The sequence below is a fragment of the Takifugu flavidus genome, chromosome 1, assembly GCF_003711565.1.
Source record: "Takifugu flavidus isolate HTHZ2018 chromosome 1, ASM371156v2, whole genome shotgun sequence".
NCBI lineage: Eukaryota > Metazoa > Chordata > Actinopteri > Tetraodontiformes > Tetraodontidae > Takifugu > Takifugu flavidus.
Window position 1 is genome coordinate 4,956,812 of NC_079520.1, and position 21,614 is coordinate 4,978,425.

A 21,614-nucleotide genomic window follows, 5' to 3' on the forward strand; every position below is an offset into this window, starting at 1 on the left:
ATCCGTTGGTTTCAATAATTTCTTCTGGTTTTGTATGAATTTATATTTGTTCAGCCCTTTGTACATCGTCCAAGCGAAACCATAGAGAGTGCATAAAGTCTTCCAATGCACAGAAATAATAAAGAATCCAAGGATACCAGGACAAGGGCTACGGATAAAGAGATACTGGGTCTTTAAAAATGCTAATTCCGTTTTTTTCCCCTAGGGATTTGTTGTGACGTCATATCCGGAGGTCAGCTTTGCCTCCGAGTGGTTTTTTTTTTTTTTGTTGTGACCTGGGAGAGAAAATCATCCCGAAGAAGTAGTCGAGGCCGACAAAAGAGGAGACAAAGACCAGTTTTAAAACATGGAACTACGCGGCGCTGCTCTTTAGTCGTCTACAATGCAGAAGGACGTGGTTTCCCCTTAGATCCCTAGGAGCAGGTTTGCGTAAGTATCCCTTCATCCAGACCCTCACGGATCCACAAGTGGCCGAGGAGCAAGTGTATGTCGGAGTTGCTGGGCTAAAGGAGGCGTCTGTTTTGTAGCTCTCGACACCCTTTTGCGGTCGGAGTCTAGCTCACTGCTGGTTATCATCGCTAACGGTTTATCCGGAAACAAGAAAACAAGCGCACACCTGTTGCTTTAGCATAATACTGGGTGCCTCGTCGTAGTGATGTTCAGTTTTCATACTGAGGGTTCAATTAGTCTGAATATTAGGCAGTATTTTATTCACTTTAGCATCATTTATATAATTTTTGTTTAACCTAAGCATGGAAGCTTGACGCAGATTTATTCTTAGCAGAAGAAATGTATTTCTTTTTAACGCTAAATACAAAATTCTCCAACGATTGAAGTTTTATTGCTGCGTCACCAGTAACTGTTTCTCAGAATGAAAACCATCATAACTGTTGATTTATGTATACATACATGGCATAGTTGATTAATTAAACTGTACGCAACTCAAGTATGTCTCAATTATTAAACAATGGGATATTTATTTTACAGTCAAACAATGGGATTATCCCTGTCAACTGTCAATCTGAATACAATTACATTAGATATTATGACCAAATTATTGTATCCATAGTTTTCTTAAATGAAGTCAGAATTCTAGTAGTTGGTGTAACTGTAAATTAGAAGGCTGTACTGAATGTTATTTTTCAAACAATGGTTGTACACCTGCTAATTAGTTTCTTTTTAGCACACATGGTGGTTACCACTTTCCTTGACGCTCACCTACCACTATCAAGACAAGCACATTTTTAAACGAGCATGCTCTTTATGGCTGAAAACATTTGAAATGATATGTTTGTCCATCTTTCCTTCTGTCTTCCAGGAGTGGTCTTGAACCCTGCGCTGTCTCTCATCATGTTAAGTTTCCTGCGCAGGACGCTGGGGCGACGCTCCATTCGGAAACACGCGGAGAAAACACGCTTACGTGAAGCCCAGAGGGCCTCGACACACATCCCCGCCGCTGGGGAAGCCAAGTCAATCATCACCTGCCGAGTGTCCCTACTGGACGGGACAGACGTCAGCGTCGACCTGCCGGTAAGGATGGGATTGTGACCGTTGCAGTTGTATCATTCTGTAATTGTTACAGTGCTGATATTTCTTCATCTGGTCATTTGTCTGATCTTGTCATAAATGCAGTATATTATCTATTTGCAATGCATAATATACTGCGTGTTTAACCCACAGCAGCCAGTTGAATGAAACATGGTGACCACGTAACGCAGTTTACATAGAGAGCTACCCAATGGATGTGTTGGTAGAATAGTCCTTCTAAGGGCACGCGCACGTGTGTGTGCGGTATTGTTGCTGATCACCTGTAATTCCATGATCCTCTCAGAAGAACTCCCTTAATCACATGACATGTCAGGCTCATAAACACGACGACAGGGAGATGAATCCCATCCCCCCTTTCTTTTTCACCTCTCCACATGACATCTCTTCCCTTGCTTGAATTGCTTATATTAAATCAGATTGACTGTTGTCCCTTGAAGAGAATTTCTACATTTGTAGCTATTTTGTTCCCCCCTTCATATTTCCACTTTCGTAGTTTCTGATGTGTTTCTTTTCAACTCCAAGGTTAGCATAATTCCTGAATTGAGTCATGCAGTGAACCTTCACTGTGTTAAATTAAATGACCCAGCTTTTCAGGATTCCACACTTACTTATTGAGCAAGAGAAGAAACACGTAATTCAGCCCATGTCACTAGTGATGTCATGCCACACACTTCAGAGGCTGTTTCTGGCCTCCCCTAAATCACTAACATATAATCCTTCCCGTCAGTGAGGTGTTGGGGGCAACAATAAGCTGGTTACGGTTTTTATTTGCTTTTTTCCCCTTTCCCTTTCTTCTTTTAACATTTTTTTTTCTTGGCATTTCATGCATTTCTCAGGGTCTGCTTTAATTTTCAAATTTTCAGGAACCACCTATTTCCCCAAACCTCTTATCTTTTAACCATCCCAAGCTGATAGTACACTTAACAACTGTTAAGTTAGCCACATGGCTTTGTATGAATTCCTTACTTCCCAGATAGCCTTTGCACTCACGATAACAGCAGCATTTCAAGAGCAGGCCCAGAGGACTAGCCATCAATAAGAAGCAGATGACTCATTTAAGAACATTATGGTGTAAATATTTTTGAAAGTAGACGCGCACCATTTATACGGACACAAAGTGGACACCACAAATCGAATGTCTTTAAAACTTTAACTTTGGGTTGGATGTGCATAATGTGGTGTGAAAAAACATTTGAATCCCTGGTGGCTGCATACCACGTGGAATTTGAGTGTAGGACTGCAAAAAAAAAAAACCATCTAACAGTGGGGACCACAGGCAAACAGGAGACTTTCAGGCTATCTTTGTTTCCACAAGACTTATCATTTAGTTACACAGACTGAGAAACCAAGTGCAAAATTTGGTCTTTCCTGGTTTAAAATAGAACAGGCACTTTGCTGGAAAAATGACCAGACATATTAAAATAGCAGCAACAATCTCTATAAAACTGCTTAAATGCAGCTTGGTTTGCTACATGTGCACAGACTTGTGGACAGTAAGCAGTTGGGGGTCCCTAAGTAGGTCCATTAGCTTTTCCTTCTGAAAAGGTGGCTGTAAATAGTCAACCACTGTCTAAAAGTGAAAAGGGCCCATTTACAGGCTATACGAGCCTTCCAGCTGTGTGTCCCCAGTATTTAAGGCCACCCAAAGCTGTCTCCTAGGGTACCTGAGCTCAACAGTATCCACGACCGTACATAATTCCTCACAGTCTTATGATTCACATTCCTGTTTTTTCCCCACTGTATCTGTCTCCCTTTGCTCTCCCTCAGCCACTCACACATTTTCCTCCTCCAACTTCCTTTTCTTTGTGCATTACTGCTTTATTAGTGTAAACCTTTTTATTTTTTTTGCATTTGTGTGATGCGTTCAGGAAATATGTGATCTCTCATTACTTGCTAACAGCTGTTTATTTACACCATCCTTATTTTCCACTAATATGATTCCTGGAGGTCTGTAGCCCTCTGCCTGCCTGGTTGTCTACAGAAGGGAAATCACCGCTACGCTGTTTAACTTAACATACTTGTTAACTGTCCTGGATGAGAGCATCAGCTAAATACCTTAAATGACACAGTGTCTGTGCGACGAAGCTGTGTGCCTGCGGGCAGGCAGGAAGCCTGTAAGCAGCCAAACAATGCTGCAGGCACTGTAACAAGGCCTTGAGTCCAACACACACATGCACAATGAGTTCTTTGTACTCTCCCCCCTGGGTACCACAGGGGAGCGGTATGCCTTGTCGGCTATGCCAGCCAGCATGGGGCCAGTGCCCCGAGCTGCCCAGGAGTCTTTACTGGGTGTTTGTGGGTGTAGGAGACATGAGGGAACTTGCAGAGGCACCGTGTCTCTCTCGGTGCCTTATACGACAGTGCCAAACATTCCATTTTATATTTTTATATTCATATTGTCTTAAATGTGATGGAAGCAGGAATGACGTGAGAACTTCTGCACTAGAGAACAGTACAAACAAATTGATAAATTATTCAGAAAACAAGATAAAGAAACTGGGTTGGACTTAATTTAAAGAAAACACATAAGAAGAAAGAAGTCACATCATAATTGATGGCATTTCCTTGTGATGGGCCCTCAGAGCCTGATGATCACACGACATCTCCCGTCACCCAGCTTAACCAAGCCTCTCGCTGTCTGGGGCACTCCAACCCCTATTGCCATGACAACCTGGTCACTCTGTCTCGTGGTGAGGTTCGGAAGATTGGCTCGTGTGTCTGTGTGCGTGTGCACATGTGAGAAAGAGATCTTCCAGTTCTGAGCTGAACTCGGGCCGTACCTGGTACAGTCTGGACTTGGTTCAAAGTCAGATTACTGCATGTTATTATAAAACAGTCTGTAAAACACATCTAACCCTCACAAACAAAACCAATTTAAAAACTGATATGCCACAGTCATTATGCATCGAAGAGATACTTCAAAAAATGAATTTCATTGGCAGGATCTCAACATAATGTCTCGATTCCAAACCAAACCTGTGGGTGCCAGCGGTGAAGCTCTTCTTTTATTTCTGTCCTAATATGATGTGTTCCTCTCCTCAGAAAAAAGCCAAAGGAGAGGAGCTGTTTGACCAGATCATGTACCATCTGGACATCATAGAGAAAGATTACTTTGGGCTGCGCTTCATGGACTCTGCACAAGTGCCGGTAAGACTGCAGCTGCCCTCCTCATAGTATTCTTTTATCATTTGAAATTTCATCCCCCCCCCCCCCCCCCCCCCCCCCCCCCCCCACACACACACACTATAAAGCAATCTCCTAAACTCTATATCTCAGATTTCAGGCCAAACCGTATTCACACAGAAGGAAGGATTTAGGCTGGGGCTGCTCCAGTAACAAAGCTAAAAGGATTGGTTCTGGGACCTTTGTCACCTCTGCCAGAATCAGATCGTGCTGAGGAATAAACCAGTTTAACTCTCGTCCATCTGCTCTGATACTGAGTGAAGGCCATGGAAGGAGGGAAAGATGAAAGATAGACATGAAGGGCGAGACTCCATGAAGAGAGGGGTGGAGGAAAAGAGTCAAAAGGGTGGGAGAGTGAGAGTGGAAGGGAGGGAGGGAGAGGAAGGGCTGTAATAAAGAATGTGGGGGAGAGTAGTCTAGAGAGTTCCTCTGTTATCTCCCCCTCTCTCCCTCTCCCTCTCTCTCTCTCTCTCTCCCTTGCTCCCTCCCTCCTTGAATTTTTTCATGCCTCGTAGAGCCTGAACCTTAGCGAGGAATTGCAGCACTCATGCATACCTTTTCAGCATGTTGAACTTCTGAGTTTTCAGCTGTTCAGCTGCACTTTACAAAAGTTGCTGCTGGCTACTTTATGCTAATCTGCCTGCACCGACCTCTCTACAGTAACACTGATGGTTTTCATCACATTTGTCTCATTTCAGCACTGGCTTGATGTTACGAAAAGCATCAAAAAACAAGTTAAAAGTAAGTTTACAGAGGTACTTCCTACACCCATACAGTTTACGATGCATTTGGCGTGGAAGCTTTTCTTGCCTGCATTTTGGCATCTTTCTGCATTATATTTAATGACACATTCTAACATGTTCTGAGCTTTTATTTTGCTCTGCCTTTCAGTTGGCCCACCATACTGCCTTCACATGAGAGTAAAATTCTACTCCTCGGAACCGAACAACCTGCACGAGGAGCTCACCAGGTGAATTGCAAAACCTCCCTTTTTTCAGTTTATCTGGATGAATTTTACAGTTGATTCATGCTTGCTTTTACAGATCAGTGTAATGTTTTGTCTCTGTATTATACGCCATGAAACTACCAAAGTTTTTCACTTTTCATTTCCATACATCGCTTTTTCATCTTTCTTTCAGATATCTATTTGTGCTACAGTTGAAGCAAGATGTCCTCAGTGGGAAGTGGGTATCTTTTGCATCATAATTGCTTTCTGTCCCATACACAGAACGTCTTTTATAAAATGTTAATCTCAAAAATGTTGTATTCGTTGGGAAACGGTAGGTTTTTCAAGGGTTGAATTGTTTTCAGTCCACCTGCTTTATATCTATAAGCACTATAAACCTTTGAGGAATGTGAAATACAGTAGTTACTAATTGTAGGAGCAATGGATAAGCTATCACATGATGGCAGTAGAAAAATACAAACTGAGACCTTCTTGCCTCACTTAATATTTATAATTTCAACTGAACAGTATATGTTACCTTTCTTCATTTGTTATCCCCCTCAGCATGAATCCATTTATAATGTTGCTTGTCCTTGCCATGTTACAGTAAGAGGCTTAGAGGATTACGTGCACCTGAGCAGAATAGAATTATCAACAGCAGTCAGGAAGTGGACAGTGTATTTATTTATGGGGGGGGGGTTATTTTAATGTAAGTTAACTGCATGTAGTGTATGGTCAGAAAGTCTTGGGTTATTTCATAGGTTCAAGTTTATTTATTTAGTTTATCAGCAGCATTTTAGCTGAATTGGTGGCTGACTCTCTCTCTGTCTGTATTTCCAGGTTAGAGTGTCCCTTTGTCACAGCTGTGGAGTTGGCTGCCTTTTCACTGCAGGGTAAGCACACCAGGAGAATTATTTTTCCAACTGGAATCTCCTCTAAAAGCTGTAATTGTTTGTTCAGTACACTGCATGTGGAATGTTATTTGAGTTGAGCTGTGCATTATGATCCCCTTCAGGCCTGAGTTGTAGAATGGATGTCTCCCAAACCAAGAGCGTAGGGCATGTAAGCTGTAATAATACTGCAAAACAATGAAAGGTATAGCTTTTGGTAAAGTGAAACTGCACACCGGTGAGATTTGATCATTCCAGTGTGACATTTAGAGTAAGAGCTGTTGTTTTCAACGAAGAAAAACTGAGCAGTATCCATCATGCTAATGAAGGATTCATGTACTTTTACATGTTAGTGAAATCATATTGCATGCATGGGTACACAAACACAGTTGGTGGGCAGCAAATGCTACAACACATGCTTGCAAAATATAGTCATCCAATTCAGAGTCCCCAATCCAAAAACAGTTTTGATCCTAAACCAACCCCAAACAACATGAAATGATTAATGTTTCCCTCTCACTATGCTGTATCTTGATCAATTATTAAGCTTTCTTTGTTTTTGTTTTTTTACCACGGAATAAGATAAGATGAGGTTTAATTTACTGTTAGCTGCTGCTTTTAGTAACACCTCTTTTCTTTGTCCACCTGGTTAAAGTTCTGGTGAATTCTTTATCTTTCAGCTGAGCTTGGTGATTGTGACCCTCTAGAACACAATTTAGACCTGGTTTCAGAATTTCGCTTCATCCCGAACCAGACAGAAGAAGTGGAGCTTGCGATTTACAACGCATGGAAAGAGTGCAGGTTGTTATTTCAACAAATGTTTTTGCCTGTTTTTGTACTTTTTCATCTTTTTCTATTTTTTCTGGTTCCTCTATTTTTATTCTTTTCTGTAAATTCTGATTTTGGTCCTTTTGACCTTTTCCTTGTCTTCCGCAGGGGTCAGACCCCAGCTCAAGCTGAAATTAACTACCTGAACAAGGCCAAGTGGTTAGAGATGTATGGTGTGGACATGCATATGGTCAAGGTACAGGAATAACATATCTGACTTGTTTTCACTGGAAAAGGCAAATAAGTTCAGGGTCTGCTATTTTCTTTTCCTTCAGGCCAGAGATGGTAATGAATACAGCCTGGGTTTGACACCCACGGGTGTTCTCGTCTTTGAAGGAGCGACAAAGATTGGTCTCTTCTTCTGGTATGTTTACTTTGCCTCTATGTAGAGAGTTTATTTACCTTCTTTATGCCATGCAATCTCGTTCCATCTGGATGTATTCTAAATGCTGTTTTTATTCTGAAACGTTTCAGGCCAAAGATTACTTGTTTGGATTTCAAAAAGAGCAAACTGACACTTGTGGTAGTGGAGGATGATGAACAGGTAAATACGCAGAAATGGATGTTTACTGTATGTCTACATAAATAAATCGTTGATTAAAAATTGGATCTTGAAACAGTGGGTATATCCATCTAATTGAGCTCTACATCTGCAGATTAATGTAGTGACAAAAATCTGCAACGCTCCCTGAAACAATCTGCATGGATGAATATCAGTGCAGGAAACAGGAAATAGCTGTATGCATTTTGCTCTGGAGTAATTTGTTCTGTCTCTTTAGATCTAAAGCCTTTGCAGTTTTTGTTAGGTTTTTTGGTAAGAAAAAAAAATACTGTGAAACAAACCTCAGAAACAAAGAAATCATAATGAAACAAGCTGAGAAACCCTGTTAGCCAGAGGCAAAGGTTCTGAATCTGGTTTTATATCAGTTGTGGAGATCGCTGAGTGAGGATAATAAAGACGTCCACCCCCTCTGGTATTTGTGGTATGCACTATTCTCCTACACACTGTCCCCTCCCACTTCTGCCTGGAACAGTTCCACACTGTTGGCTGCTCTTGTCACCTGCCTCATTTTCATTCAAGTAGTCACGATTCATTTTTTAGCTTCTTTGGGTGAGCACCTGCAAACCAATATGAACAGAAAAATGAAGAATTCCAAAAATGGCATGTGAGTGGTTCCAGTAAAATCAGATTAATTGGATTAATGAAGCAGCAACTGCACACACTGTAGGTCAGCTGGTCATTCCTCCTATTTTATATCCCTACAAGCAAGACCATATTGTTGAAGGCACCCAACTTTTATATTTAATCGTCAAAGGTATTTTATTTTTGTGTGGCACTGGCCTGCAGGAAAACCATATAATGACTCTGGCCTTACAAAAGACAAGACCGGTGTCTCTCCTGTTTTATACATGGAGCATTCCTCTGTTCTTCCACTAACGTCTCCCCAGGGAAAAGAACAGGAGCACACCTTTGTCTTCAGGATGGATCATCCCAAGGCTTGTAAGCACCTCTGGAAGTGTGCGGTGGAACATCACTCTTTTTTTAGGCTGAGAGGGCCAGTGCAGAAGAACTCGGCACGCTCTGGTTTCATACGCATGGGATCTCGCTTCAGATACAGGTAAGAAGAGGGCGTACTAGGAGAGCTCAAGGGGTAAGATGGCTTGTGAAAAAGTTGAGCTTTCCTTCTTGGATGCTTGGATTGGTATTACAATTTTATACCACTCATGCAGCTTTAAGATAATTAAGGTTAGATTACGAAAATCTCCCTCATAAACAAATGCAACAAAAATATTCAGTTGGACACACAAAATGATTGCTTTACCATGTTGTGCGATAAATCTTAAAGAAGCTTAATGAGTGAATGACATTTATTGGTCTGTTTGTTAAGTCACTATCAGGAACTGCACCTCCTAATCGTCAGCAACGTCTGGTCCAAATGCAATTGTTTGCTTTCAAGCACATGTTGGAATGTACTTGCACAGATGGTGCCAGAGGTTACTCAGTATCTATTTCTTTGCCGCAGCACTACAGTATGTACCAGTCAGGTACTCGGTGCTCTCATATCACAGTAGCAAATGGGTTCTCTTCTGTGTGAGTTCGGACGCTGCCACCCATTTGTATAAGCACTGCCACTAAAGTTGTTCTAGCTCAGAGGTTGCAGAGTTTGTTATTGTTGTCGCCTGGGTGGATCCAGAGCAGCGGGGGTCAATACTGCACTCCGTTTTTGGAAAGAAATACAGATTCATCCAAGAACCGTTGGGAAACGTGTTATATTCAGTGGTTCATCTGCATTGCTGACAAAATAATAATAATAATTATAATTTTTCACCAAATTATGTTTTTCTATATTACCAGTGGAAAAACCGAGTATCAAACGACCAAGGCCAGTAAAGCGAGGAGGTCAGCCTCATTTGAAAGACGACCCAGTCGACGTTATTCTAGAAGAACCATGCAAAACAGAGGTAAAAACACAAATGATAACTCACATTACACACTGTCCGCATCTATTATTATTACACATTTATACACATAGTGGTTAGAATCTGAATGCTTACTGTGTTTTATGTGTGTACGCAGGACACCTGAATGCCAATGAGTGAGTATATGTGTGCTGTGTGTCCAAGCTTAAGTGTCTACAGTTCTGTCAATCAAATGCCGTGACTAACTCTCTTTCTACGTAATTCATTTTCAAGTCTTGACTGTAATCCTGTTACAGAGGTAGCCTTTTGTTATAGGATATGTTGGCGGGCCAATGACATTATGTCACTGCTGTTTTTTTAAGCTGTCATGGGACCAGCTGAGTCAAAGCATTGTGAAAACTAACCCTCCTGTGACTTTATATCACTCTTGATTAGACAGACCTCCACTGTGACCATTCAAATTCCCCTTCAAAGCAACAAAGCACTTGTAATACTGTGTATAAGCAATGTAATATTGGCCCCTGATTTATTGAAATGTGACTCCTATCTTTCTTCTGGTAATCTCCTACATGACGCCTGGAAATCAAGAAGACCTAAAATAGCACAAAAAGTTGCTTATGAATCTGTATCAGTTGGAGAGTAATTTGAGTAATACAGTATGTCAGTCAAAGCACCAGCTTTTTTTTCTTCAGGGTTCTTTCTTCAGGCAATGGAGTCAGTTCCAGCAGGGACAATAAGGTGAGAGGGGGAAATATCTATCTGTATTTGAATCTCCTCTCTGTTATGAAGTGAGCAGCTTGATTCTTTTCTCCTTCAGCCTTCTTTCATTAGAGGTGCTTGGTCAGCCATGCCTGTGGTCAGCCCTGTAGCTGCGTCTGCCTGTGGACCAATGGAAATCGAAGCTCTACCACGAAGTCCTGGCCCTGATAAAAGGAGGTTGGTACATAGTTTCAGTTGTGCTAAGACTGCCTACTTATTACATCCCTGGAGATTAAAAAGGACCTTATAATGTGAATGAATATTTTGTTTTTATTAAATCCTCATTATTTTTTATTACCTTTTTAACCTCCTTAACTTATTTGAAGGCTATATTTATATTGCGCTGGTTTGCAGTTTGTGTACGAGTGTGAGTCGGCTTGTGCATGTGGTTGTATGTGTTAAAGGTGTTTGCAGTAACTCAGTGCCCCGAGGGAAGGAGTTTCTTGTTTGCATTAGTAGATTACAGTTCATACCGCAGGCCAGTAATGCAGCAGTACGTTCAGGCAGGTGTCAGATTCACACAAGAACTGTATGAATTTTCTAATTTTTACTGGTGAATGATTTAATTAACTCATTTATGATAGTTTAGTACATTATGCAGTCATAAGCAAAACGTTTTAGGGCACCATCAGGTCATTTCACTGTCAAAGTTGATCAGTCTGCTTTTTGTGACTGTTGAAACCTACAAAAGCATACTGGATGTACAGACTTTAATCTGTGACAAACCTGCGGTTTCTATGTGTTCCAGTATTAAGATATACTGAGGATAAATGTTCTGGAGGCAGGCCAGGTAGGTACACTTGAACAATAAACTCTGCCATTTCTCAGGCTTTAACCAATCAGCGGCTGTGTAGTGTCGGGCTTTCTCATTTCTTTGGGAAACTGTTTCCTTGCAATGAAATCTGGTCCTGTGATTTGCCAATCTTTTTGCTTTAAACAGCATGAAATGCTAACCGAATCTGTGTATGAAACAGTGTGCTGGTTTTTGGTGTTTGGCATCTTTTAGTTGACCTTTTGGATGTGTTCATGCTCAGGATAATGATGCATACTAGTGTATGTTTCTCTTTGCAGTCTGTCCTCCATCCTATATATATTTCACATACGTCTGTTTGTGTAACATAAAAATTTACATTTCCTAATCAAACCTCTCAGTAGAAAGATTACCTATTTTACAGAGCAGGGTCCTTTGAATTTTTATTGTACTGTTGCTGTCATGCCCACTATGCACAGACATCTGCTTGGATTGAATGGTGCATAGAAAAAACATGATAAATATTAGAAAATCTCAAATGTCCAACCTTGAGTTTTCAGCGTGTGGACTCAAATTAAAGTTAGAAAACAGGTCTAACCTTTTCAATGATGCAATCTACCAGGCACAGACACACATTCCAGTATCCTCCGGGGTCAGTGTTATCAAAATAACCAAACAGAATTATTGACATGTTCTCTGGAACTCGCAGTTCTTCACTACTTTATCATCATAGCAACTGTTTACAACTGACTCCGTAGCTGTGAAGATGATGCTAATACCTCTAATACTGCCACCAACCCCTGCTTCCTTTCCCTAACTCCTCTCAAGCCTTTGTTATTTGTCTTTAATGTCTCTATTGATTTCCGCATGGACCCCTAGTAAACATCTGCTGCCCTCCTGATAACATGAGCAGCAGCACCCCCCCACCCCTCCCCGTGCCCATCTGCCTGTCCAGCTTTAAAAAGTCATAAAATTGAGTTATTGTTGCAATGCTGAAGCTGCCTGCAGATAAATCTAAAGACCTAAAGGGATTCTCTGATGTCATCCGGTTACCTTGGCTTGTTGATTTGTGATGTCTGTTCCTCCTCTTCCTCTGTTAAGTTCTCTCGTTTTAAAGTCTCATGTTTCTGTACCATTTTCATTTCTGCTCTCTCCTTTCTGTCCCAGTAAAAAAAAAAAAAAGTTCTGGATATATGAAACCTCCAGTAAGCCAGTCCAAGTCCATCGGGTGACATGATCAAAGGTCATGAAAATAGTCTGTTTTTATGATGGCAGCATCGAGAAACGGCATGTTTCTTGCCTCTTGTGCTCTCAGATGAGCTGTCATCAGGAATAAATGCTTCAGACCCTGTCATGCTGGCTCTGTAAGCAGAGATTTGACAATGTGCCGTCAAACCCAGTCACAAGAGATGCAAAGCCAGGGTCACACGCTCCAGAGACAGCCACTCCACTTCACTGAAGTGCTCCTGTCACAACACTTGTCACAGCATGCTGTGTTTGGAAGTTGTGTGGTTTCTTCAGTTTCTGATGGGTAATCACCATCTTGTATAGTTCTGTTTTTAATATTAGAATGGAGATTTTTGGAGAAGATTCGTTTTAATCAGATCCTGCATTTATACAGTAAATAGAATAATAGAGAAGCTAAATACAGTGAATTACAAACAGGTTATGTCAAGTCCACAAGAATCGTCTGTCCTGCGGCTAACTTGCTTGCTAACTTTTCTAAATCCTCTGTGTTGTGCTGCATTGTTGGTGAAGTCACCCATTTAGGTGTTTTTCTGTCACTCCCATTATTAGATGACTCTGAGCCTCTTTGTGCTGCTGATTTCTTTGGTTTCATCTCTGTCCTTCATTTAAATCCAGTCTCCCTCTGTTTGCTGTGTTGGTTGCATCCCCACCTCTCTCATCCTACACCCCTCACCTTACACCCATCCCTCCACCCTGTTCTCCCCTAGGTGTCATCTTCCCTCCATTCTTAATATTCCAACGGGGAGTTGGAAAGACCCTGACCACTGACGGCGGTTTCAGGATCTGTCCTGTGGTGACTCCGACAGCAATAATAACCGACTGGGGCTTCACCTGTAAAAACATATCTGGTATTTTTCATGTGTAAGACAAGATTCTTATTAAGGGCAGCGTTCCTGAACGCCACATATTCATTGTGATGACACCCACCTGAAACTGCTGCCTCATCAATGACATCACACCGCCACTATGCCTTATGCTGTTTCAGTTTATTCCTTTGTTTTGCTTCACTGTTCCCAAATCCTTTTTCCTTGCAGACTAGAGTGATTTTTAGGTCATTCTCCATGTCTTGCCTGTTATTTGGCTCTTTAATCTCATGGTGAGATGTTGAGGTCAGGAGGCACAGGTGTGAAGGTTAGGAATTCTCTCAACAAACCAATAAACCACATAGTTCCAGGAGGCTTTCACATTTTTATATATTGTTCAATCATCCTTTTCCTGTAAATGTGATTTTATAAATGGTATTTTATACAAGCAGATTAGATTTTTTTTTTAAATCTTGCATAAGCACATGCATTTATATTTCATTAGATGTTGGCTTTTTATCTTTTTTCAGTTATAAGCTAGCCTAAAAGGATATGCAGTCCTCTAATCATACTTTAAATTATTAAATATTTATTAAATGTCTCACTTTGAGCAGAAAATCAAGCAAGATGTAATCAAAGCTGAAAGTAAATTGTTCATCTGATTTTAGCACTGCACATAGAGCAAACATGGTACAGTATGACACAACCATCCAACTGTGCTAGCAGTGGTTCCATACTCAGAATGTATAGACACTGGAGCTGGTTTAATGCTACACTCTGCACAAACATTTCATGCATGGCTCGATGAGTACTCGGTTAAATATTTACAGCTTTGCCGACCAAAGGGCCTCTAGTACTGTGAACAAATACAGCATTTCTGCAGACTGAGGAGCTATGAAACTTACCTTTCGTTTGTCCGTTTATTGTCAGATTTACGAGACCTTCAGTTGGTTGTGTAACAAAAATAGATATATGAATGATTCTGACCAAAAAGCAGCATCATATACTGTAAGACTTGAATGCGCCACACTGTAGTTTGAAGAGTTGAGCAGAGATCTCCAAATAAAGTCTCAAACAAGCTTGTGTTTTTTTGCCTTTCAACAGAAACATTACCTGAAAGGTCATTCGATGCGGCGTGAGCATGTGTCTCTTTTTTTCTCCCATCCCTGTCTCATAGTTATGTTTATTGCCCACGCGGGTCGGAAATATCTTTGCCTTCTTTTCATTCACGGATTACTCAACATGTGGGAGGGTTTTATGTACATCTTGATTCAAGTCCTCGGGCCAAAGCATTGTTCTTGTGCTTGTGTTGTCCTTTAGCTTCTGTTCTTCTCTGCCTGTATATTGTAATATATACTTATCATGTTGCATTTTGACTTGAGGCCAGAGAAATATGAGTTTATTAGTGGGCCACTGGAAAAGCTCCTTTCAGAGGCCATGTATCAAATGATTTGCTTCAGGTTTTGCTTGAGAATTCAGAGGATATTACACCATATTATTCCCAGAAAAGTTATTGCTTTCTTTGAAGAGACATTTTTCATTGGCGGGATCACATTTCTTTACCTCTTGATGTTTTGTTATTGCTTTTTAAAGCCAAACCTCCTTTGGATGCTCCTCTCACGTATCTCTGAGAGTTCACCGTCTTGTGTATTATCTTGCATTAATATTACTTTCTGAAATGCGGTGACTTTGTTCGTACATACCAACCTAATGGGCCAATTTTGCGCAGTAATATGCCCCGAATCGAATCATGTTTTTGGTTGTTTATCTTGACACTGTTGTGCTGATGGAATATACCATTAGGACTCACTTTCCCTTTTAGAGCCTGTTCAGTTGCTGGAGGTAAGTTCTACAGTTGTATTGTTGCGATTTGTAACCTCCTTCACGATCAGCAGTGCCTTCTTTCTCTCTGTAGTGCTCCCTTGGTTTCTGAGATGATGGAGACGTGCATCGATGATGCCCTCAAGGCCCCTGGCGTTCCAGCAGCGGTGACCGCGGATGAAGCTGGACCTAGCAGCAGCTACGCTGCCCCCAGTGCGACTGGGGAGGATTCCCTGAGCCTCAGTGGTGAGGTCACGCTCAATTCAGACAGCCACTAAAGCTGGATTTCCACTTCTTTTGAGAAATCCTGCAGCCTCCGTTGAAACTTAAGAGTAACCAAATGTATTATCTCTTTAGACGCTGCAGCTCGTCTGAAACAGCTGGAGTTGGAAACCACTCCCCTTCCAGTCACCCCCAGAAATAACATCAATGTCAACATGGCGTTAAACAACCAGGTGGAAGTGTGTTCATTTCATCTTTTATTTCTATTGTTGGGTGTTTGATCCTGTTGCTCATGATGTGTGCGGCACGTTGCACGGTTGGTACAGGAGGATGTGGTGAAAATCATGGAGAAGTGCAGTCTCAGCAGCACAGCCAGTAGCAGCCCGGGTGCCACTCCGCTGCGAACACCAGAAGATCTGAAGAGCAACATCTTGAAAGCACAAGCTGAGGCTGCTGCCGTCGTGGTGAGAGACAGACAGGCACACACACACACACGCACAGTCCTCCACTGGCTGTAAAAACAAGTCCAGCTCAATTAGTGACATAATTATGCATATTTTTGTATTATATTGTTAGTCAAATCATTGTGTTCTTTAGTAGACGCAGAAGAAAACATCAGTTATATCCTACGATTATTTCCAGTGATATTATGAGATTCACTACATATCATCGTGTTGAGGGTTATGTCTCTCTCTTGTTCTGCTCTGCAGGGTACCTCAGAGGAACATGTCGTCGTTGCTGGAGATAAAAACTGTAATTTGCTGGATGCGTCTGCCAGGTATGACTGCAGCCTCATCTGTATAATAAATCCTTTAGACCAAGTGTTCCACCCCAACCCCCTCCGGTTTTCTCACGTCTTCCAAACTGTCAACTGATTGTCCCAGCCAATCACAGTGCTCCCTGCTGCCAGAGCTAATTAACCAGTTGAATATTCATGAGGATTATTCCTGGTGTTTACAGCGTTGCATCACGAGCAGCTCATCCTTAAAAACAGCATCCGCAGTTGACGAGCCCCCTCTGCTGTCTCATAAGTGAGGTTGTGACAAAAAGAGCCGCTGTATTTGATTATTTTTGCCTTTAATTTTTTGACTTTTCTGATCTCTTTTAAATAATAGTCTATTTTTTTTAAAGTAGCATTTGACTTTGCTTAAAGCAGAAAACACTTTTCTTCTCAAAGCAAATCATCACTTGTGACCTGCGTGTCCTTGCAGGTTAAAGGTGAGAACGGGTAGGATGGGGAGCAACTCGTCGCTGTCTGTTAGCAGCCGGCCTGATCTCCAAGAGTCCTGGGACCTGCTCAAACCATCCCTGTCCTTCTGTGCAACAGGGGTCAGGTCAGTCATTCAGATTATGGTCGTCTCTGTTGTCAGAGAGAGCAGAAATCTGTTGGAGACTGAACCTTATGTTTCTTTTGCCCTTTACCAGTGCTGAGAAGCTAACAGAAGATCCAAACTCCTCCGCTCCTAGCATGCCTTCTGAGTCTGCCAGCGAAAGCCTGGCACCAAAGGTATTGAACATAACAGAGTTTTTCTGTCACCATTAAGCCGAGGGTGCTTTAATTCACTCGTGTTTGTCTTTTGCATCACTGTGCAGGTTAAAACGGAGGATGTTGACCTGCAGAGTGTGGCTCCAGTCTCTGTCAACCTGATTGATTTTACTGACCTGACTCCTGTTGTAAGTATGGAGATTTGCTGTGACAGATACCCTTAACAAGTCCTAGTTTTCCTCATTTACAAGTTTTAAATCTGTATTCACCTCCACATTGAGATCACCCCTGAACCTTGTACAAAATATATTGGGGAACCTTGCATTTATAAACATGTATGCAGACAGAAAGCTGGATTGTGACATATTGCTTTTCTTCCAGTTACCCCCAGTCCATCAGCCCAAACCTGTCATTACACCCCGCTGGATCATTCCTACAACTGCTGTGAGTTTCTTTGAATTTGCTTACTTGTAATATGATTGGCTTGGTTCCATTCATGTTTATTTTACTAAAACTGTTGATGTGAGTGTGTACATGTGATAATACAGACTGTAGAAACTGACCACCTCTACCCCCTCTAACGCAGCCTCCTGGTGTCTTTACTAATGGTCTGCTAGACCTGGACCATCCAGCTAAGGTCAGCCCTGTTTTCCCCGCAGACGGGAGGGCAGCTCACCCCCCAGGCCTCACCCACCTCACCCACATACCTAACACGGTCTCTAACAGGTAAAGCCTAAAAGAAGCTCAAGGTGTTCCATGGTTGTGGAGAAAAATACGCGGTTTGCTGACCCCTTGTGGACGAATGGGGAAATAACCCATTTAGCAAGCGATTCCTGAGGTGTACAGGAGTTGTCTTTGTGTTGAAACGTCTTTCATCTGCAAATATTGATTAATGCTCATTTATTTTAACAGGAATGTATATTATACAGTTACTTTGTGTTGATGGCTTCACTCCTGTATCCCACAGTGCTGTTGGTCAGGAGCCGCCCTCGGAGGACGGATCCAAACCCAGAGGACTCCTGACCACTGAGCTTTGACAAAGAAACGCTGAGCCGCCATCGGCGCATTACTCTCACCTCTGCACACTTCGCCACACACGCCGCTGTTATCAGAGAGCCGAACACAGAGGAGCGAGAGGGAAGTGAAGCCAGGAACGAGGCAGCTTACAAACAGCACGTGCACATTCTTAGTGACACATTATTAATGAAGTACTGTAACAGGAACATGCTTAGTTTTTCATGATGGTAGGAAATAAACAGGTAGCACCACTGATAAGTTTTTAAGAGCACCCATTCTTTTGGCCGTTACTCCAGTCCAGCAGATGTTTGTGGACGGTTGTTTCTCTCTGTTCACTGTTCCTCTCATTTGTTTATTCACTGGTAATGGACGACACTGGATATCTGCCACTCTGAGCTTCTCTGTGTGCTGGAAGGCCACAGGCAAATTACAGAAACACAAGATTCTTAAAGACGTAAACACCTGGAGTCTTAAGACGCGTCACTGGAGATGAACACGTCACTGGATCGCCGTTTTCAACACTGGACCTTGAAATTACTGTTTTTTTATTTTAATTTTTTAATACTTTTTTTTTTTTTGTTTCTTTCTGTTTTGATTTCTCTTGCAGCATTTTAAATGATTCCCCTTATATTTACCATTTTGGTCAGGGCTTGGACATGTGTAACAGCCTTTGACCAGACGGTACTGTTAAGTTAACATTTTTATCTAAAGTGGGATGTTGCGCTGTGGTGTTTTCTTTTTTCCATTTCTCATCATCTTATAGAAAAGAAATAGTGAGTTAATTGCTGACGAGAGTTCGAAGGTGTTCTCCAGGTCTTGGATTACATGATATCCAATTTAATCTCAGACAGAATATTACTCTGATAATAAGACTGGGCTCCGGCTGTGAATATGTAGATACGACACTGCCTTATGGAACTGAATGTATTGTCCCATCTGAGGATGCTGGAGCTGCCACAGGAAGAAGGAAATCCCTGACAGTCTGATTATGTGTCAACTTAACTTTTTTACTAGTTTCTAACTGCAGTAAATTCACATGAAACCACTTAAAAAGCCGTGAACTCTTAAAGTTTAATCTTGAGTCCTATTCTGTATTTCTGGACCCACATTAAGTCACATCTGCTTAGTTCTTAACTGTCTTGAAGGGAACCTTTTCTTTTTAGTAATGACTTTTATTTAAACTCTACTATCCTGATTAATTGTCCTAATATGAGATCACGTTCACCAGTGTTAGTATGCAGTTAATGTATTGTACAATGGCGTCAGCTGTTTGTAGATATGAAATAGATTTCCCTATATTTTTTTGAATATTATCACGTGCTCATAAAATCTCATAAATGCTGTGTAGTTACAGTAGGAAATGTCTTCTCGTACCGAAAAAACACATCTAAGAATGCAATTTTATATAAACTTTTGTCTGTTTTTTCTGGACTGGTTATGATTCAGTAAAGCTTTGCTGCAGTAGGAGTCACTTTTGTCTTATTTCTTCCTCGTTGTGGACGTGATCGCGGTGACACGTCTTGGCCACTAGGTGGCACAATGGTACAATTATTCCCGGTTACATGTGGGATTGAACGAAAACTGATAGTTTTTTGTTGTTTTTTTTAGCACGATGTGAAGATATGCACGTTGTAGGATTATTTCAGTAAAAATGAACGCAAATAATGATAATCTACCGTCGCTACAAAAAATATCAATAATTCAACTGAGAGCAGTGCAGTACCAGTAGGTCCCGCTAGGGTGCAGTGTAACTCCTCTGTTATGACCACATAAGAACCATAAACCTCAGGACCCAGTCACCGCCCACCCCCCCCCGCATTGACCTTTCTCCAAATGTAAAATGCAACATCTCCAAGTGTTAAGTTTATCAATCAAGCAAATCAATGTTACTTTATTTTCCATGAGGATCCTTGTTGCAGTCAGTGCAGGTGCAGACGTGTGCAACAGGAGACGACTCCAACACACGTGTCACGTCACACATAAACATGAACATCCATTAAGTAGAGGGTTAAAAACAAAATTATTGTTATTTAAATTTTAATGAGAAATATGGGGTTTTACAGACTAATCTTTCCATTTTCAGCTTTCATTAACAAGATAAAATCTTCAAGCTGGCCCGGGTTGTTTCCATGGCACCAAAAGCAAAACAGCTTCTAAGACCGTGTCATTAACAGATCTTGAATCAACGTATTGAAAGCAAAGCCTCTGCTGTCATTTGTCAGGGCTGGTATTGGTTTCCATTTCACAAGGCGGCGATTTGAAATAGATCGAGCGCTCTGTGCTACAGAGCAATACATAGCTGGACCATTATTAAACAGCAGACAGCCTACGGCTCAATAACTCCAGGACTGCTCCCCTCAGCAGATGGGCCGAACCCCCCCACCGCCCCCACCACCACCACCTCAACACCTTCCAAATGAATAATTGATTACGTACACGGACCTTATGCCAGGTCATGATTGCTTAAGCATGCTCGAAATCTCTGCGATTTGGCAGAGGGCCCTGGCTCTGGTGCCACCAGCAAAGACCCCCGCAAAAGCAAACTGAAATCTTCTTAAATTTTAATACTCCTCAAAGTTGGTCCGTGGGTACGAGCCCTCGGACCGGCTGCCCAATGATTAATTTTCAGGGCTCCATTAAAACTGGGTTTAAACAATAAGCAGAGGCTCAACAGAGTGAGAGGTTTGCAGAAGCATAAGAAAGTAAAACACCAGCTTAAGTGGCTTTTCTTACCTTCGTTTTTTTTAATTAGTTACACATAAAAGCGCACGAGACAGTGGACGTGTGAAAGTTCTCCAGTAAGGAGTGAAATATTTACATCTTGACATAATTGCTGGGACTTTCAAGTCGAATTTAGCCAGAACCCGATTATATCCATCCTGCGACCTGGTTTCAACACGAGCCAGGACGCTAACACGATGTGAGGGAGGTTCAAATTCACCAGTAACGGCTGCCAAGCACAGACGACAGAAAATGGCCCACGCCGCAGCAGAAGTGGTGTTTGGAGCTCACCTGCTTCCTCTGCCATGAGAACTCTTATTGTAATGGAGCGGCTGATTGCTAAACTCTCTGAACCAGGAGTTATTGTTTCACCGGAGTATTTATTTGATATCAGAGTGACAATAACACACAGACGGTCGCTCTCCATTAGAATGTTCCATGACGACCATCATCAGGTTGTTAGGCCTTCGTCGAGTACGTGAGAGTAAACAGAGGAGGCGCCGCTATCGGTCCTGGAGGCTGGGTGGTCGACCACACACTCGCATTATGTTAACAAGTGGAAACAATGGAAACACACACTCGTCATAAAGAAAAAGCACGAGCGAACGCGCTCCTTGGAAATGTCAGTTGATTATTCAGGGCACCGGAGTCCTGAAACGGTGTCTCCCAACTCTGTGGGGGTGTAACACCCAAGGACACACACTGACAGATGCTGCAGGAGTGTTCACTAACTGTGGGATTTTTTCCTTTTTTTTAAGGCCAACATGTGACATTATCTGTTTACCGTGAGATGACGACTTCCAAGTGATGAAGGCTCTCCGACTCCCTAATTAAAAGATGTTTTTCACATCCGAGGCGAAGTCCAGATGCCGGTGAATCCATCACATCTGTCTTTGCCGCTCCACTCTGATTCCTCTCTGCAGAACAAATAAATGTGATGACAAGTTTTGTACAGCAAAACGTGAACAAA

At 41.8% G+C, this 21,614-nt stretch overlaps 1 protein-coding gene across 4 annotated transcripts; it reads left to right on the forward strand.

Moving 5' to 3' along the window:
• Nucleotides 1-215: 215 nt before the first annotated feature.
• Nucleotides 216-19,390, forward strand: epb41l5 (erythrocyte membrane protein band 4.1 like 5). 4 transcript variants are annotated; one of them, XM_057059048.1, is made up of 26 exons: nucleotides 216-429; nucleotides 1,319-1,530; nucleotides 4,591-4,695; nucleotides 5,430-5,472; nucleotides 5,623-5,701; nucleotides 5,871-5,915; nucleotides 6,518-6,570; nucleotides 7,248-7,368; nucleotides 7,504-7,591; nucleotides 7,671-7,759; nucleotides 7,870-7,939; nucleotides 8,845-9,014; nucleotides 9,752-9,858; nucleotides 9,974-9,992; nucleotides 10,509-10,554; nucleotides 10,634-10,752; nucleotides 15,293-15,444; nucleotides 15,556-15,659; nucleotides 15,747-15,899; nucleotides 16,131-16,198; nucleotides 16,632-16,754; nucleotides 16,846-16,927; nucleotides 17,014-17,094; nucleotides 17,288-17,350; nucleotides 17,493-17,632; nucleotides 17,874-19,390. In XM_057059048.1, the coding sequence occupies exons 2-26, from the start codon at nucleotides 1,351-1,353 to the stop codon at nucleotides 17,941-17,943; spliced, it is 2,370 nt and encodes a 789-aa protein (XP_056915028.1). In that variant the 5' UTR covers nucleotides 216-429; nucleotides 1,319-1,350; the 3' UTR covers nucleotides 17,944-19,390. The 4 variants fall into 4 exon arrangements, with proteins under 4 accessions (XP_056915028.1, XP_056915046.1, XP_056915037.1 ...); XM_057059066.1 differs by having other exon boundaries at nucleotides 15,747-15,884; XM_057059057.1 differs by having other exon boundaries at nucleotides 15,556-15,653.
• The last annotated feature ends 2,224 nt before the right edge of the window (nucleotides 19,391-21,614 follow it).